The sequence below is a fragment of the Nannochloropsis gaditana genome (genome assembly GCF_000240725.1).
Source record: "Nannochloropsis gaditana CCMP526 unplaced genomic scaffold scaffold631, whole genome shotgun sequence".
In the NCBI taxonomy this organism is placed as follows: Eukaryota; class Eustigmatophyceae; order Eustigmatales; family Monodopsidaceae; genus Microchloropsis; species Microchloropsis gaditana.
Genome location: NW_005803322.1, coordinates 1 through 17,427, shown reverse-complemented (window position 1 = coordinate 17,427; position 17,427 = coordinate 1). Strand labels below are relative to the sequence as shown.

The 17,427-nt window shown below is 50.6% G+C and overlaps 6 protein-coding genes across 6 annotated transcripts; 3 read left to right on the top strand and 3 right to left on the bottom strand.

The window, feature by feature from the left end:
• Nucleotides 1-132: 132 nt before the first annotated feature.
• Nucleotides 133-633, bottom strand: NGA_0360620 (agc ndr protein kinase; the record flags this gene model as incomplete). The annotated part of the gene is made up of 2 exons (XM_005854082.1): nucleotides 133-348; nucleotides 502-633. Coding segments are annotated over 2 exons (348 nt in total), but the record flags the coding sequence as incomplete, so codon positions are not given.
• A 3,876-nt stretch (nucleotides 634-4,509) lies between these two features.
• On the bottom strand, nucleotides 4,510-5,124 carry NGA_0203800 (uncharacterized protein; the record flags this gene model as incomplete). The annotated part of the gene is made up of 1 exon (XM_005854077.1): nucleotides 4,510-5,124. One exon carries the CDS (start codon nucleotides 5,122-5,124, stop codon nucleotides 4,510-4,512), a length of 615 nt encoding a protein of 204 aa, XP_005854139.1.
• Nucleotides 5,125-7,162: 2,038 nt separating this feature from the next.
• Nucleotides 7,163-8,834, top strand: RRM2 (ribonucleoside-diphosphate reductase subunit M2; the record flags this gene model as incomplete). The annotated part of the gene is made up of 5 exons (XM_005854079.1): nucleotides 7,163-7,354; nucleotides 7,519-7,809; nucleotides 7,997-8,187; nucleotides 8,470-8,587; nucleotides 8,733-8,834. The coding sequence occupies 5 exons, from the start codon at nucleotides 7,163-7,165 to the stop codon at nucleotides 8,832-8,834; spliced, it is 894 nt and encodes a 297-aa protein (XP_005854141.1).
• Nucleotides 8,835-9,476: 642 nt separating this feature from the next.
• On the bottom strand, nucleotides 9,477-11,570 carry NGA_0204200 (uncharacterized protein; the record flags this gene model as incomplete). Its single annotated transcript, XM_005854081.1, has 5 exons — nucleotides 9,477-9,686; nucleotides 10,002-10,161; nucleotides 10,958-11,105; nucleotides 11,160-11,213; nucleotides 11,343-11,570. Coding segments are annotated over 5 exons (735 nt in total), but the record flags the coding sequence as incomplete, so codon positions are not given.
• A 1,111-nt stretch (nucleotides 11,571-12,681) lies between these two features.
• NGA_0203900 (uncharacterized protein) lies at nucleotides 12,682-14,834 on the top strand. Its single transcript, XM_005854078.1, has 2 exons — nucleotides 12,682-12,929; nucleotides 13,504-14,834. Exons 1-2 carry the CDS (start codon nucleotides 12,726-12,728, stop codon nucleotides 14,068-14,070), a joined length of 771 nt encoding a protein of 256 aa, XP_005854140.1. The 5' UTR covers nucleotides 12,682-12,725; the 3' UTR covers nucleotides 14,071-14,834.
• A 975-nt stretch (nucleotides 14,835-15,809) lies between these two features.
• NGA_0204100 (uncharacterized protein) lies at nucleotides 15,810-17,314 on the top strand (the record flags this gene model as incomplete). Its single annotated transcript, XM_005854080.1, has 2 exons — nucleotides 15,810-15,973; nucleotides 16,304-17,314. Coding segments are annotated over exons 1-2 (1,158 nt in total), but the record flags the coding sequence as incomplete, so codon positions are not given.
• Nucleotides 17,315-17,427: the final 113 nt, after the last annotated feature.

Sequence of the window (17,427 nt, the reverse complement as noted above, 5' to 3'; positions counted from 1 at the left end):
GGGAGGGGGAGCAAAGTGGGCCGAGGCCGGTGGCGTCGGGCAGGCCCCGGCTCCATGGGGAGAGGCATGGATGGAGAGGGAGGCATTGTCGGTGAGCAAGTGCGCCTCCCCCGTTTCCATTTTCTTGCACAGACCCATGTCTGAGAGCTTGAGGTGTCCTTCCCAGTCCAAGAGGATGTTGTCAGGCTTGAGGTCGCGGTGGATGTAGCCCAGCGCGTGCACGGAGGCGACTGCCATGATCATCTCGGCCATGTACTGGCGGGTGGCCGCCTCGGGGAAGGTGTCTTCTCGGATCAGGAGGGTCATCAAATCTCCCCCGGGGAGGAATTCCATCACCATGTGGAGCATCTGCGAGAGAAAAGGAAAGAAAGCGGTCACACCAAGGCATTCTCAGCGAAACCCGAAATACGACTACCGATTGCTGACACGTTTCGAGAAGGACAGCATCGCCCTCCCCCCTTGCGTTACCAACCCCCCTTTTTTCCCTCCCTCCCCGCTCACGTGGTCATCCTGGAAGGAATAATGCAAGGTGACAATCCATGGATTGTCCGCCACCGCCAACACGTCGCGCTCGGCCCGGACGTGGCCCACCTGGTTTTTCCTGACCATGGCCTCCTTAATCATGGATTTCATGGCGTAGATTTCTCCGTCCGCCCTTTTTCGGACAAGACGGACCTGCCAGAGAGGGTACCGGGAAGTGCGGGGGAGGTGAGGGTTGATGGAAAGGTGTTCCATACGTTCACTACTAAGAAAAATCCGGAGAAGACAGGGACCTTTCAACTTTTCTCCCTTGACTCCCCCCCCCCCCTCAAGCATTACAGCCACTGCTTCTACTCTATTCCACCCCTTCGCTTCCTCTTCCCCCTCCTTGGCCTGTCCCTCGTCCCACAAGGCACGTACTTCTCCAAAGGCTCCGCGTCCGATGATGACCAAGGGATCAAAATCGTTGGTGGTTAGCCGCCTCTGTTGCTCAGTCCTGTACTCTGCCTCCATTCGCTCCAGCTCCTGCCGGTAGTGTTCCTTCTGCGCGTCGTCCAGATTGAGCCGGGCCTAAACGAGGACATGTGTAGAAAAGGTTTCCTTTTTAAGGGGAGGTGAAATGAAGGAGGCAATGGCGAGCACTGGTGCGCCCGAGCAGGGATGTAAATCGGATTATGGCAGACATGGGGGAAGCCAATGCACCACAAGGAAACGAGTCACACGGGGATCAATGACTCTACCACAGGCCAACACGTCTCCTCTCTTCGTCCCTCTTGATTACCATTGTCTCCTCGAGGCTCGCCCGTCGGTCTTGCTCTTCCTCTTTGTCCCGCTTTAAGCGTTCGTATTTCTCCTCCAGATACGCCTGCATACGGTCAGCTTTATCTTTAGCCTCGGCATCGACGACGACTTTCTCCCCTCCTGGTCCATTTCCCTTTCCACCTCTCAGCCATGTCATTGCCATGTTTGCAACTTCTTCTTCCAGGAATTGTAGAACCACGAATTAAGGGTCCGAATGCAGCGGGTAAAAGGACGTGATTGGTGACTTTGCACGAATCACCGCCCCAGGGTATGGGACGCAAGGCCCACGTTAGCCTTTGGCCCTCCGTCCCCCTGCGGATGTCGATATGTGGGTAGATTTAGAAGGATCATGAGGGGAGGGAAGCCATACGACCGATTTCGAGCTTTCCAAATGTTGTGACTGGAGTAACTTCGGATTGCTCGTCAGAATGCCAAAGGAGCCAGCATGTGAACACATGCGCGACATTGCACGTCTTTGTATGTGTTTCTGAAGATTAATGTGCGCGCATAAAAATTTTCAGAGGACACGTCAACCTCTTTATCTCGTTAAGTGGAGGTGGTGGTGGCGTAATGCCGTGCGTCCTTCCCATCTAGCCTCTATCGTGTCCTGCACTCGATTTCAAGTCTGACTCGCGGGTGTCAAGCAAAAAAAAGAGGCAACCTTAATATTATAAATTCTTGTATGTATGCACGCAATAAAAGCATAAGTGGGATATCCATATTTCCTGTGAGTCCTTGCGTGTGATCGAAATATCTCTCCCAAATCCCTCCGTCGAATTGGACGAAGTATCGGCACCGCCACCTTGTTGCTGGCGAGAACGTAAAGAAGGACCAGGACAAACACGTGTTTTGGAAAGTACACAGCACGAATGATATAGAAACAATAAAAAATCTTCTACTCGCCTTTTAAACCGAAAAGTTGAAAGCTGGAGTGCACGAAGCCTCCAAGGATGGTGAGAAAGAAAGGAGGCCTGGAAGCCGGGGAGGCGGGGACGTTTTCTTCGCCCAACGGTTTTCTAGCCGTTGAGAATTTGAAAAGGAGACCGAAACACAGAGAAGGCTTTGAAAAAGAGTCAAAGCTAATCACGGCAGATGGGCATTGAAATGTACAATTGTTCCTAAAATGCGTTGTAAGGGACATGCAAGGAGGCATGTCATCAGTGATAGGCAGGGGCGTTGTCAAACTAGTACAAAAGACGAAAGTATTACGGTAAGATTGTGAATAGAAAATTTCACCTGGAATAAGAAACTGAATGACCCGATGATCAAAGGAGAAAAAATCCTCCAAATCTTATGACTGAAGCTTCATGCATAAATCTAGAATGAAAAGATATGCTCTTCTTTGGTAAGAGCTGCTGCGAAGGACGCCTTCACCATGACTAAAATTGACTACACTGCTGCACCTGTATTTTTGTGCTGCACGAAATCGAAAATCCTTCTGTAAAAAGGCTTTGAAAAATATTGGTTATGCAAAGATCCCACTTAAGGACCACGACGGCCCAGTAGTGACTCTATTTTCCTTTTTTTCGTCCATATTTAAAAAAAAAAAATCCAATAGCGCGTCAATCGAAACCGCGCTCGATATTTCCGACTATTTATTAAAACGGAAGGATCGCCCTCTGAGCAATTTTGCAACGAGCTCATCGGAGGTTGAGGAACGATTACGGGAAAGTGTTGTGTCATTTCCATTGTGAACCCATTGAAGAGTTCAAAAAAGGAACAAGAACTGTGCGGATTGCCTCTATATCGCGATTACGTCTTTAATCACGTAGCGCGCATGCGAAAGCCAATAACTTCACGAAGTCTTCAAGGCCTTGGGCAATAGTCCCACCCTCTAACGCCCATCCGCTCCTAGTATGGTAATAAGCTATACAGATCCACAGTACCCACAAGGAAGAAGAGGAAAACAAGATATACCCGTCAAGGTGCAAAGCGCGTTCGCTGGATTCCCCCCCTTGTGATTCAACTATTGCCTCATTCACACAGGGTGGGCTATCCGGTGCCTTGCTATGCCACGCATAGTAATCTCTCTTTTATCTCTACCGAGAAATATCAATACCTCTCCAATAAGTCGTTTTTACCATATTGTTTAACAGGTTTTGGATAGCTGCCTGAAGGTACCCGTAGCATTTTTGCGGCACTGCAAGTTAAATGGCGAACTCTGCTTGCAGGCCAACAAGGAATTTTTCCGCTGCTCCTTCAAAGTGGCCCGGCAAAATTTATGAGCTGTCTTGCAACCATACATATTCAGCCGGTAGTTGGTCTGTGCTGCCTTGCGACAAACACGGTCTTTCTTGCAAAGACTGAGCGCCAAGGCTTTTTCCATCTTGAGAAGTGACTGACATATGTTCCGTGAAACGTAGCGGACGCTGAGTACCGTCAAAGAACAAATGGTCACATTATTCAGACTAGCTTGCTGCGCGATGAAGGCCTTGATCTGATCGGCAAGAGGAGCTTTCGTCCATGCTATCGGAAAGTCCGCAGTTGTATTCAGGGTGGTGTCTGATGGATCTGTGCAAAGTCCGCTATTGTACACAAAATTATCGAATACGAGGGTAGGAAGGCGCCGTTTGTGCTCTTCTTGCATTGTCCATCGGCTCAGGCTCTCACTACTGCTTCCTCCCCCCCCCAAAAGCCGCCTTTCAGCAGGGGCCAAGATCGTAGCCGACACAGACACGATGCCGGACGGGACCGTTGGGATTGGGAAGCCAGTTACTGACGTCTGATAATCCAAACAATTTTGTCCACCGCAAGTATTCCCGTTACTAGTCGGCATCGCCCAGTAGGGAAGGGTGCTACAGTGGGTGGGATACCCCGAGGGGGGACAGGGAGCCCCGCAATTGCAGGTCGTTTCGACGAAACGAGGCATGCTCTGACAGGCCACGTTGAAGTTGGTGTCTGTCGACCAGGTGGAAGGGGCTGTAGGCACGTAGCCCGCCTGAATGAGATCGACGGCGGCTAGATAGGTCCCAAATTGTGATAAAAGACTCGTGGGCATCCCGTTACAACGCTGCGCCGTTTGATCCGCGCCCGTCAAGATGTTAAACATCGAGTCCACTAAAGGCGCATTCCAAATGCCGTCTCCTTTACAAAGGGCGCCCGCCAAGCAGTCCGGTTTACACTGGATCCAATCCAACCCCGTGCATGCCGATTGGTTGGGCGTGCAAGGAGTGTTGTCGCCGGTTATGCAGACCACGTTGTCGATCTTTTTCGTTGCCCAGAACATGGTTATTTTGGCCTGGAAGAAGGGGTTATAAAGGATCGCCTTTTTGGCGTCGTCCACTGTGGTGCCCTGCCAGCCCGCGTTTCAAAGCAGGGAAGGACGCTGGGCGTGGTCACAAAGTTGGAGATCTGCCAGAAGCCTCCGTTGCTGCCGTCGTCATTGGCTGGGTTCACAGCAAAAACCGGATCTAAGGCCGTTATGGGCGAGTTAAATTGGGGCCTCCCGCCTGAGTTAAGCTGGTAAGTGAATGCTCCAGGATTTTGTCCACCGGACTCTTGCCCAGCCACGGCGATGGTGCCGGCGGCACTTGCGTAACCGCCTTGTGCGCTGGGAAGGTCGGCCGAGACTCCCTCAGCTCCATCAGTTGTAAGTATCCAGACCTTGGCCAGGTCTTTAGGCGTCAAGTAGACGATTGGTTGATTCTCCCATCCTTTCACGGGGTTGCTGCTCACGGCAGGAATGGCCGAGTATTCGGAGTAGGTCATCCCGAACAAGTTCTCAAAGATGGTCCCCGTCGTGTTTTCTGCGATGTCCGTTCGAATGTCCAAATACTTCCAGAGGCCACGCCCGTGCTCCACCAGAAAATCGTCACCTTGCGGCGTTATAGTTACCCCGACCATTGTAAAATCCGTATTGGGCCGCACTGTGGTGTTGTAACCCAGGCACCAGTCCAAAGGGGTGCTAGGTACGCCGAGTTTCACCCCGCCAATGGTTACCGACCCCAGAGGGCACGTGGAGGTGGCAGCGACCACCCAGCAACATAAACAGAGCAGCCAACCTCGTCGGCTGCAAATGCAGGGTGCATTCATGGTGTGTTTTAATCTGTCCAAGCACTGAATAGAGAAATGATCGAATAAGTCAGTGCCCTGCTCTTTCTCTTTACTGAAGTCGAAATCAAACCGGATGGCCCCCTGAGCGTGAAGCTGTAGGAGTATTTCCATCAAAATGCCAGTCACAGGCACAATTTTATGAAAACGCAACAGCCACTCAAGGGAAGATCGGACTTAGAAGAAGACCTACGAGATGGGTGAGCCACCAGTGATGCCTACTCGACACAGACCATAAGCGAGAAGAGGCATTAGTAGACTTTCCATTTTTTTCCTTTCTTCTCTGCTTCCGGAGTACAAAATAAATTCACTGCACCATGCCGAAAGAGTATCCCAACTTAGATTTGACCAGTGGTAGTTCGTTGCCGGTTCCGAAGGCCCATACCTAGGTAGCTCCCGAATTTGAATAGGATGGAACGACGCGGTCGCAAGTAGGCGATAACGCCTGTGCATGTTTCGCGCCAAAACTTCACAAATTGGAATCTGTCTTGTATGACGGCAATCGGTTAATGAAGTGCATGTGTCTCGGGGATCTTTCGAGAAGAGCCTATAATGCGACCTTGCGTGCCACTTTTTTGTAAGTAGCCCACAATACGTGAAGTATCATGCCTCGCGTCCTTCGAGAAGCCGGGCGCGAGGCCAAACTGGAGGTGAATGGAAGAAAGATTTTCCCGCCATTTTTTCTCGTATGAACTCGCAACGGTCGGCCCAGAAACGGCGGGAGACGCGGCCACTTTCCTTTTCCTTAGCCCGTGCGCTCCGGGACAAGGGCGGTAAACAACCTGCTTTTCCGTGGCATCGTTTTGTTGCCTTAACACAGCTTTGTGCCTGCATGAAGGGATGCATTTTCCTTACAGTTTAATGCCTTCAACAGTATGGATGGTGTGTATTTTTGCGCTTCGTGCCCTTGACGTTCAAGCGTACACTCCCGCTTCTTACTGCCCCGCAAATCCTTCTTGACACTCTGATGCTTTTCCTCGCTTGACGAATACAACAAGTCGATTTAATGTGCAAGAAGCTTGTATATCGCCGACAAGTACTCATGCAATCACTGTAGCCTCTTTCTGAGAGGAATTGGAAATGATTGTCTGCATCGCTCTTCGCGTTTGTGTTGGTTGTCCATCAAATTCCTCGTCTACCGCAGACTGACTCATTCTGCGCCTGCACACGCCCACAAACCACATAGGACCTGCTTCACCGCCAGCTTTCGGAATTTCAACAGTGAATATGCCTCTTACGGAGCATTCTAACATTGCGAACAGTCCTGAAGACTTGGCTGCATCAGTTGAGAAAAAGCTGTCCCTTGGCAGCACTGCCGCCCAACCGGAGGAGGATGTCGAATTGCAACCCTCTGACATGAAACTTCGGGAGTTGGCCGGTGATATGGACGATGAGCTCCTCCTGAAGGACAATCCAGGGCGTTATGTTATTTTCCCCATCCAACATCAAGACGTAAGTGAGAGTGGTGTGCGCCACTCGCGGACAACCAGTTCCCTGTCTCCTATGCTCCCCTCCGTCGATCTTGATGAGTCCCGCAGAAGGTTGTAAAGCATACCATGCATATTCTTTAGCTGGTTGGGAAGAGGTACCGGGAATCTTGCCGCCCTTGGTAGGGTTTGGAGAGTACCACCCCTCTGCATTCTGAACTCAGAATCGTAGCTCCCCGTGTTGGTGCTTGCATGAATGTAGATTCTGCATTTCATTGCACCGGTATCTTCCGGGTAGACAGGATCATTCGCTCAGACCATTCTCCCTCATTCTTTGTCTCTCTTTTGCGCTTCCGTCTCATGTTCTCCTCGCTTTGTGCCTCATCACGCGACAGATCTGGGATATGTACAAACAAGCCGAGGCCTCCTTCTGGACGGCCGAAGAGCTCGACCTCGCCCACGACAAGACGGACTGGGAAAAGTTAACGGACAACGAACGTCACTTTGTCTCACACGTCCTCGCCTTCTTCGCCGCCTCGGACGGCATTGTGAACGAGAATTTGGCCTTGAATTTCTCAAACGAGATCCAGTTACCGGTGCGTGAGCCATGGCTGCCCCGCTTTTCTTTGCTAGCTGTCTGATTGTCTTTCCCTTTGTACGTCCTTCCAAACGTGCGCTTTCTCCAACCGCGCCATGCTGATAGAGCGCCATCCTCATTCTGTTCCTCTCTGCCTCCTCCACCAACCGCCCACCCCAACAGGAGGCTCGATGCTTCTACGGTTTCCAAATCGCCATCGAAAATATTCACAGTGAGGTGTATTCCCTCCTTATTGACACTTACATCAAGAACCCATCCGAGAAACACAAGCTCTTAAACGCCATTGAGACCGTCCCTTGTGTCCGACGCAAGGCGCGTTGGGCGCTCCGGTGGTGCGACCGCAAGTACGCGTCTTTTGCCGAGCGCTTGATCGCCTTTGCAGCCGTGGAGGGCATCTTTTTCTCCGGCTCCTTCTGCTCGATTTTCTGGTTGAAGAAGCGGGGCCTGATGCCGGTAGGAAGGGATTCAGATCGGGAGGTGTGCCGGTGTTGAGGGGGGAAAGGAGCCAATGCTAGGGCGGATCTGAACCTCAAAAACCACAACCTTATCATGGTAGCATGCTGGGTATGCTCGTGCGAAGTACGTCAGACCCTCCCTGATCCTCTTATCCCCCCAATGTATCCCTGTCTTGCCTCCGCAGGGCCTTGCTTTCTCCAACGAGCTCATCTCCCGGGATGAAGGCCTGCACTGCGACTTTGCCTGCCTCCTGTACACCAAATGCAAGATCAAATGCCCGGAGGAGCGGGTCAAGGCAATCATCCAAGACGCGGTGGCCATCGAGAAGCAATTCATCACCGACGCCTTGCCGGTGGAGCTTATTGGAATGAACAGGTGAGTGGAGTGGCCGAACACTGTGCGATCGAGGACTCTCCTCCTTGATTCCACCTGTGCCAGCGATCTTGCCCTTTGGTTGGTGCCGTTGTAACGGAGTCTGGCCCCCATTTCTGAAGACGGACGTCCATCCATCGAACCAACTTATGCAGACCACCCCTTCCTTCCGGTTTCCCCTCCCTTAAATCGGTTCGCCCCCTTTTGCATGCTCGCTGCCGTCGTTCACGCACGTTTTTCCTTTCCGTGTCTCACATTCCCCCACGTGCGCTCTATTACTCTTAGTCGACTCATGTGTGAGTATATCGAGTTCTGCGCCGACCGCCTCCTCTTAGCCTTGGGCTGCGAGAAGGCGTACCATTCCCGCAACCCCTTCGATTGGATGGACCTGATTTCCTTGCAGGTAGGATGGGGCGTTAAACGGTCAAAAGCGGTGTCGTCATGAGTGGGAATGGAGTATCTCGCCTTACAAAATAGGTCCGACTTGCGCCCATCCTTTCGTCCTGGTTCTGTCCTTCCTTTTTTGTTTCCACACTCTCCTATTCCAGGGAAAGACGAATTTTTTCGAAAAGCGAGTGGGTGAATATGCCAAGAGCGGCGTAGGTGGGAACATCGAGGATCAAGTCTTCTCATTAGAGGTCGACTTCTAAATCAAGCCAACCCCCCAATTTCTTCCCTCCCGCGCGCCGGACGGACCACTTGCATGTCAACTTCTCATATGCGGAATGGGTGCGCTCCCTGAGAGTTCTTTGTTAGGTGTATATGGGCTCCAATGGACGTGGGAAGTGTATCAAACAAGAGGGTGATGTAGAGGGGATGAACGCGAGGACCGCGTCCTTAGTTAGGTATTAGCAAAGCATATACCTATCATCATCCCGAAAGAAAAATTAAACACAAGGGAGAAAAATATACATGGGAGAATCATCATTTTCTTGCCTTCCCAACAGTTTCAAAACGTTCGTCCTTTGCCTTCAATCACATAACTGTTACGACGAAGCTCTTGTCGGCCCTTCTCGACCATCATTTAAAGGGCGAAGGAACGACAGCTATGCGGAATTCAAAGCAATTTTCAGCAAGATAGCATACAAATGCCACTTCCCAGGTCGAGTATTCGCCATACAAAGGGAGGGTCACCCAATACCGGAGTAGACGATATCAAGACCCAATCGCAGGAGGGTGTCAAACGTGGACGGAAACATCCGTAACGAAGGGATTTAAGATACTTAAAGTAGACAGAAGAACGTGCGTACGAACAAAGCAGTGCCCGGTACTCACCGGACGCATGTCATGCATCAAGGCTGTTTACATGTTTCTTTCGCCCTACTTTCTGCCATATGAAAGCACAGTCGACTTTAAATCAGGGTAGAAGTCGTTGTAACGCTTTTACCACATCTCCTCCGCTTTCTTTGAGTGCCTGTTCTGCCGCTTCACTGGTCACTTCCAACTCGCCTACGATAAACTTGACGTCGTTGGGATTCACCTTGACCGCAGCCCACTCGCTACTTGAAGAATACAGAAAAGAGGGAGTTCAGAAAAGAGAGAAGATGAGCGACTAGAAAATCTCTTCAGAAAAGATGAGATCTGGCTCCCCCGTTTTATAGGAAATGACTTAAGATACAGGATGTGGAGAGTACCACTGTCAAGTCTTGGCTGGTGAATAAACAACTGGCGACTCCATGAGAGGTCAATAGTGTGGATAGCTGTCTCTTTTAAAAAGCTCAAATAGTACGCCGACTCGTCATATGCTGTTCTGAGTGTTTCCATGATTTGCTTTCCACTCGTTACCAAATTTTGCAAAAAATGAAGTCACGCCGTACCTCGCTAGTTTAGCGGCTGCTGCCCGTGCACCGCTCTTGTCACTCTCCAGGGAAGACATGGCTTTTGCCATACGGTCCGCATCCAGCACGCTCTCTTCAACATAGTCTGTGACTTTTTCAAGATTTTCTTTTTGTTGCGCCTTGGTCGCCATCGTCTTTCCTGTAATGTATGAACCCGCGTGTAAAGAAGATAAAGATTTAGACCGTTGACCCCTTTAAAATACGATGATGTCTCAAGAATATTGATGGCAAATAGTTTACCGTGTTATCACTCTCTAGTGTGTAGTATTTGAATTAATAGAAATGTGCGCAAAGGTTGTGTTCCACCAGGGCTGGACCCTGCGAATGTGGGGAGGAGGTTGCTGTACCTCACCAGCCCCCTGTAGAGAATTTTCCTTCCCAAACGCAATCCGAATGTGTCGCACAAGGAATGAAATATTAACTCTTTACGTCAACATAAAGATGAATGGAGTCAGTCCCCACTTTATGGCCTAGGACGGCACTCGATGTCTCCCGTGCGCCTGGGTCGTGCCAGAGCTACCGGCAGCTTCTTGCCTCCAAGTTCTAGCACGTCGTCCTATATAATTAATACTTCGAAAGAAAATTAAAGCAGCAAAAAAAGTTATTTAAGCTCCTGTACGTGTTTTAGTATCAGATTTAACTTCCTTTTACAGGCCCTTAATTTGGTTGTTCACTGCCTTCGAGCTCACTTTTTTTAAGAGGACGTCCAAGCAAACTGTGTAAAAGGTGTTTGTCAGGGAATGTTTCCCCGTGTACGAAATATAAGCGGTCTCGTGCACTGAAGCTGACAAAGGGACGGGTGGAATTGGGGAGAGGTTTCACATCAGACAAGTTGAAAGAGGTGGTGATGCGACGAGAGAGAAAGTCGATTGTGTCTGCCGAAAAATGCATGTCGGGAGTTGTATTTCTCCTCACAGCTCTGTCACTCTTATCACCGCTGTCAGAAATCTCCAAATCGTTATCGGCGGTCACAAATGGAGCGACACGCAGAGCAAAAATGTAAGGTTTGGTGAAGGCATGAAGGAGAATTGTGGGCCCGCACGTAGCCAGAAGGACAATGCCAGTTAGCGCGACGTTAGCAGCCTAGGGGGCGTGACAGTGAGGATAATTTTGGAAGAGCAGAGCATGGAGACGTACAGTATGAGGAGAAATCCAGCCCATACAAACTTTACACTCGTGCATGCCCTTTTTCTGACAGAAGGTGTCACTAAAGTCATATTCAATTTAAAAAATCCGCGCGCGTAAGAATAAGATTACGCCTACTCATGTGTTGGAGTCACCCCGCGCAAAATAGATTCCCATTTTCTGATTATTACCTACCATAGGTACGGATTCCGATCCCAAGGTGAGAAAAAAAGGCGTTGAAAAAAGACCAATGATACAGGTGGTCAGTGAGACGCGTTTAAGCGTGCGAATGACGCCTGCATGCGCACCAGTATAAATCAATACTGCCTTTCCGTCGCCTGCCGTGGAAGAGAAGGTGCGAGGTGATTGGTAGCCTCGTCCAGGAAGGCTTCGAAGGCGGCAGGCGGAAGATGTTGGTAATGATGCATACTGTAGATGGCAGGAAAGGCGGGCTGTGCAAGATTCTTGTAGGCCCGATTTTTTTGAGTGAAGCAGATAATTCGCATTCCTTAATGTTACCTGCATTCTTTTAGATCGAATATTGAGATCCAAAACTATAGAAGACATGCGCCGCTGCGGGAGCAGTGAGAACTTTGCGGTGCTGAGCATGATTCCTGTCTTACTGTATCTGGGCGCGAGAAAGCGCATGAAATGAGACAAGGTGCAAGATCAATGCCGTCACCAGTTTATTACGTTCTGCACGCGGATATTCCGTGCTGAAAGGGATTCAATCAAAATATAGCAGTCTAAGTACAGTGCATGCTTGATGATGAGGGTAAGAATGACAGGAATATCACGGATAAACGTCGGGCTGAGACTCGAAACCACCAAAACGTGACTCAAAAAATTGAGTGATAAAAAATACTCGGCTTGAAATGTATAGTGTATGCCTCCGGAAGGAGGGGTAGTCGTATAAGTGGGCAGCTCCATGAATAGGCTGGGTCGAACTTCGCGCAAAAAAAGGGAGAAGCTCGAAATCCGAATATAATTTTGAATTATTGGAGCCCAATAATAAAGGAGCCGAAGATTTCCCAATCCCTCGTGCTGGTCAATGTCAAAACAGCCGCCCGGAAAGCCACTGCTGTGGGTGGATGTATGGGTAAAGGATTGTGAAAAATTCAACGGCTGCGTGAGTAGAAGCGAGTACCATTTTAATGCTAGAACGTACTGGCAAAAACTTGAATGGCAAGGTGAAATACACCTCGCGCCCGAGCCAGCAGTGTCTGGTTGGGGGAGGGAGGCCCCCGAACTGACGCTATCGAACTGGATTCGACTACGAAATGGGGGATAGTGGACAGATTGTGGTACGTATGACGGTCCTCGATTATGAAAGAGCCGCTCTGTTTTTTAAATGATGTGATGTGCACATTTTGGTGGAGAGTCACATGTTGCTAGTCGAAAAAGTGCTCTCTTATCCTAAGCTTTGTACCTGTGGCCTCCATCTTCAAGCTAAATGGATTTGTCATCCAGATCGTTTTAGGGTAATCCTACTATATTCACTGCGCTAATTTACCGCTTCAAATCCTTTCACATTAATAGTGACGACCACGACGCAATTTAGGCGTTTTCACAAGAAGCATGTGCAGTAGTAATACTTTCCACCATCATGTGCACGACGATGAGCGAGTCGACCGTGCAAGGGGCTTGCTCTGCGAAGGGGCCTCATTGCTCGTGCAGACTCAAGAGAGCACCGATATCATTGACTCCAGCCGACACCTTCAGCAATGTCTAGACAAATTTGACTGTGCATTACGCCTCGCTCCACATCTGCGGGCTCATGCGGTAAGGGGTTGGGATGTGTGGGCGCTTGAGGTATGAAGGTCGTGATGCTATGGTATCTAGCAATGTGGACTAAAACCCGGCTATCTGTGCACGATGAAAGCTCGTAGAGGGTGGTCCTCCGTCCTAGTTGGTAGTCTGACGAAATTCGATGTATTGTGCTATTGAAATACTACTTGACACTTTCTTCCTTAGAAGAAACAATCTGCACTCATTAGATTTGCCCATGGCTTTCTCCTCTCCTTTCCATCCCTTTTCTCCAGTGGGAAAGAGGTTTCGTCCTCCTATATTTGAATCGCATTAAAGAAGCAGCTGACCAGTTCGCCTATTGCACGTCCTTGGATCCGGATGACTGCGAGCCCTTTCTCTGGCGCTCATTGGTGCGTTGTCAACGGAGGGCATTCGTATAGGTGAAAGTCATCGAGATACGTACGCCGAGGAAAATATCCAGGATTTTTCAGGGCATGAGATGCTTATTCCTGTAATACAATGCCCAAGAAAATTTTCTTACACATAACCTGCGAGAGGTAACTAAACCGCCCCCATCAATCTGCATGCTCTCTCTTTCATTCGTCAGTGCATCGCCAAGCTCCAAGGATGGAACGCCGGCCTCGCAGTCCTGGATCAGTTCCACGGGTACGACAACAGACTCTGCATGATGGAGGTGCTTGCTCTGTATAAGGGAAAGACAAATTTGGAGAGCGTCTTTGACTGTGCCTGCGGGGACCCACACTCCGCCGCACGGGCTTCGTTTGCGTGCGCGCTCTTCTTCGAGGCGCATGGGACGAGGGCAGCAGAAAAAATGTCTCTACCCTTGCTGCACGCGGTGGCCACAGTCCACTGTGGGGGCGACACCTACTTGCAGTCCCTGGCCCGCATCCACATGCGTCACGTCCAGGATAGCCTCCACTCTATCCATGCTCATGCCCAAGACGGGCGCCGTACCCCTCTCTCCTGTGGCTTCCCCTCTTCTTCTACCGCGTCGACCGTCTCCTCTCCAGCAGCGTTGGCTTCGCCCACGGCTCTCAGCACAGAGATTGCCGACGAGAAAGGGCGCAAGTATGATACTCCCTCCGTGCCGCTCTGTAGCCGTGCTGCCAAGGCAGCCGTTCTTAGAAGAGCCCTTGTAAAAAATAGTTGTTGAGGGATGGGACTGTCGGGGCATTTGGCTCAGTGTGTTTTGAGGTGTCTTTTGGGGGATTGTGCGGGAGGTTGTAGGGGAGACTCAAAAAATAGAGGGCGGAACATGCGTCCTAGACCAAAAAAATATGACAGGGTGACAGGTTGCTCTCCATTGAGTCGTGGACAAATTATGAAATATTCAATTCAAAATACGAGGGAAGCACATAGACAGTGAGGAGTATGACGAGAGAAAAATGAGGATGAAAGCAGAGTCAAAAAGAGTAAGACGTGTGCAAGACTGCAGCTCCGTGCCTCTAGGCACTCAGCCTGACGTCGTAATGGAAAGGCATTTCCATTCGTCATGGTAAACAAATCTTCATTGGAAGATCACAGTTAGAAGTATGATATTGAAAAGAGTTACAGGCATTCTGCCCGTCTTCACATTGAACCGGTGTGGTCGATAGTAGCGCGAGAATTGATTGACTTGGTTGCAGTGACTTGGAGCACCTCGATGCGGCGCGTGTCGCATTTTCCACTCGGCCGTGGAGGTATTCACGTGTTTTTTGAAAGGGTAGACTTTTTTGCGTGAGCACCGGCATGTGCTCCGGGGGGGTAAAACTTGATGCTTAAGCGCCGTCGTGGCCCCCCCAGATAACGATTAGCCTGGTAGCCCAGGTGTACATGTGGATGTATGCCGGGGTATATCAGGGTGTACATGCATTGAAAAACGAATAGAAGATGATTTGTCCGTCGAACAGCGAAGAAGACAAAAACTTCAGAAACGCAGAGCACTTTTTGATCGATTTAAAGGTTTTTTTCCCAAACGCATGGGTGACGCTTTCCTACACATATTTTCATTTTCCCATTTTCTATCATGCACATCTCTTATTGTAGTCCTCTATCCGTCATCGGAATGAAAGACATGCACGATACCAGCCTGTCATGGCATAAATGACACCAAAAGGCAGGGGAGCTGTACCCCTGTCGTCTACAGCCTGTATCAGAAGTATTTCCTCTCTCCGGCTCCCATGTCTGACTGTATCTTACGAAAGATGTATAGGTTTGTGCAACGTTGGATTACAAATCTCAACCATGGTGCAGCTAGCACATTGTGTACTCTATCGAAAGACTGTCATCGTGTGCAGTGGGTCTTGGAGCTCTGCCACGCTGCCGCCACCTCTTGTAAACCCTTCTCAGAGTGTGTGAACTGGTCCAAAGTTATGTTTTCTTGTGACAAAGAGGGAATCGAAAGACGTCTACATCGTGCGGAAGTGCCACCCATTCCATGGAACAAGGTTTAGAAATAGAAATATGGTCAGAACGAGGCTAGGGGGGTTATATCGTACATCCGCGCGTCGACTCACCTTTATGAATGATACACAGTACTTGAAATCCACAAATTTGCATATAATCAAGGCAAGTATACCGTTTATTCGTGCTCATGACTTGCTTCCACCAGTGTTTGGCCATGTACTCATTTTCTTGCGCGACCTCAAATAACCTCCCGGCTTCCGGCCTACCCTCCGACCTTCAACACGAAAAGACCGACGACGCACTCCGTACACTGCGTGCCTGCAACGCTCCTTACTGGTCGCACTTTAGCCGGAAATTCAGGTCCCCTTACAATATGTCTGTTTTTTGGTACATTTCTTTCTGTTACCCTGTTGACGCGTGTTGACACATGAATGTGGAACTGAAGTGGGTTGTAAAGGGCTCGGCAGATTATCCACCGCTTTATCCCCGCCAACCCGAAATTTCCTGAACAGGACCACGAGGAGATGGATGAAGAATTACGGCTGGAGACGGCTCGAGAACTTTTAGCCCGGGGTTGTGCAGAACTTGTTCGCCGCGACGCTCCTCTGGAGCCAGCTTTGCAGCTTATAGAAGCGGCGCTATTCATTTCGCCGACGCTACGGAGCTGTGCGGTAAAGCGGAGGGAGGCAAATAGAGAGAGAGGAGGGATTGGCAAAAAAAGGAGGGGATGAAAAAGAAAGAAAGCTTAAAAGCTCAAGTAGAGAGATGTGAGTGATTGTCGTGAGGCGTATCGTGAGATCTCTTCGTTATCGGTGATACCGCCCCATGGCTTTAGCCTCCCCCCCGGGCATTGGAGAGATGCCACTACCGCGTTAGGACAGCAAGTGCAAGATATGTACCGCAGACGATTGAGAAAGCATTCATACACAAGAGTTATAGAATACTGTTTGATTCTGATGCCGCCCGAGCCGTGCAAACGTACCTGTGCCACAGCCACTCCCATGAACCACCAAATTGACATCTTTTCGATTTCTCCTTTCATTCTCAGTGGGAACGAGGGTTTGCTCTCTACTATAAGGGAGCTTGGGCCGCTGCTGCAGATCAATTCAGTGCTTGCTGTCAAGTCGATCCAGACGACCTGGAGCCTTACCTGTGGAGATGCCTCGCCGATGCCAAAGGGGAGGGCGGCGTGGGAGGGGGCGAGGGCGGGCTTGCACGACGGATTCAAGGGGCACGACAGGCGGGTGGGCATGATGAACATCTTGTCGCTTTTTTTGGAAGAAGAGGAAGAACATGGAGTGCGAGGCAGCGACGAAGAAGGGAAGGAAAAGAGGCTGAGAGCCGTCCAGGCGGTGCTGGAGTACGGAGAGGGAGACTGCCATGCTTCCCAGCGCATATCTTTCGCCTGCGCGTTGTATTTGGAGGCGCGTGGGATGGAAGAAGAGGCCCTTGCTGTGTTGGAAGAGGTGACATCACGGAAGGAGGACGGGGATGTCTACATGCGGGAGATGGCGCGAAATCATCTCCGGGTCTTGGGCCGGCGGCTGGCGTCCCAAGTCCTGCCTTGTGCGAGTGCGGGGAAAGCGACCAGAAGTCAGGAAAGGAAGAGGGTTTTTGAGACTCCACGGGTGATCAAAGGGGGCTGGCAGCTATCGGCGGGCCACACCATGGTTTCAGTGCATGCTGGAGGAGGAGGGAGCGATGGAGGGGCGGGAGGGGCCCATGGCGGGGAAGAGGGCCGCCCGGCCCCCTTCAAGGCTTTGGAGCGCGCAGCCGCCGCAGCTCGTGTCTTTGCCGCCCCACGCTCGCTGGCAGCACCCGAAGAGGAACCGTCGGAAGAGGCTGCCAGGACGGAGATGGCGGCTTTGGTGGACCTAGAAGGGCACGCCCAGGCCGGCATCACGGCCTTCGACGCGGGGGATATTTACACCGGAGTGGAACGCCTGCTGGGGCGGTTTTGGCGCGAACACCATCCCACCTACACAGCCCCCCGGCCCATCCAGATCCATACCAAGTGCGTCCCGGACCGGCACCTGCTCCCGACCCTGGACCGAAGCACCCTGCGTGCCTGTGTGCTTCGGAGCCTGAACCGGCTGGAGTGTGCCTCTATTTACCTCTTGCAGTT

Excerpts from the sequence above, each read along its gene's own strand:
- NGA_0203900 (XM_005854078.1), top strand. The coding sequence starts at position 12,726 with ATGTGCAGTAGTAATACTTTCCACCATCATGTGCACGACGATGAGCGA. Across the intron at positions 12,930-13,503 it reads CACATCTGCGGGCTCATGCG|TGCATCGCCAAGCTCCAAGG; the intron begins GTAAGGGGTTGG and ends TTCATTCGTCAG.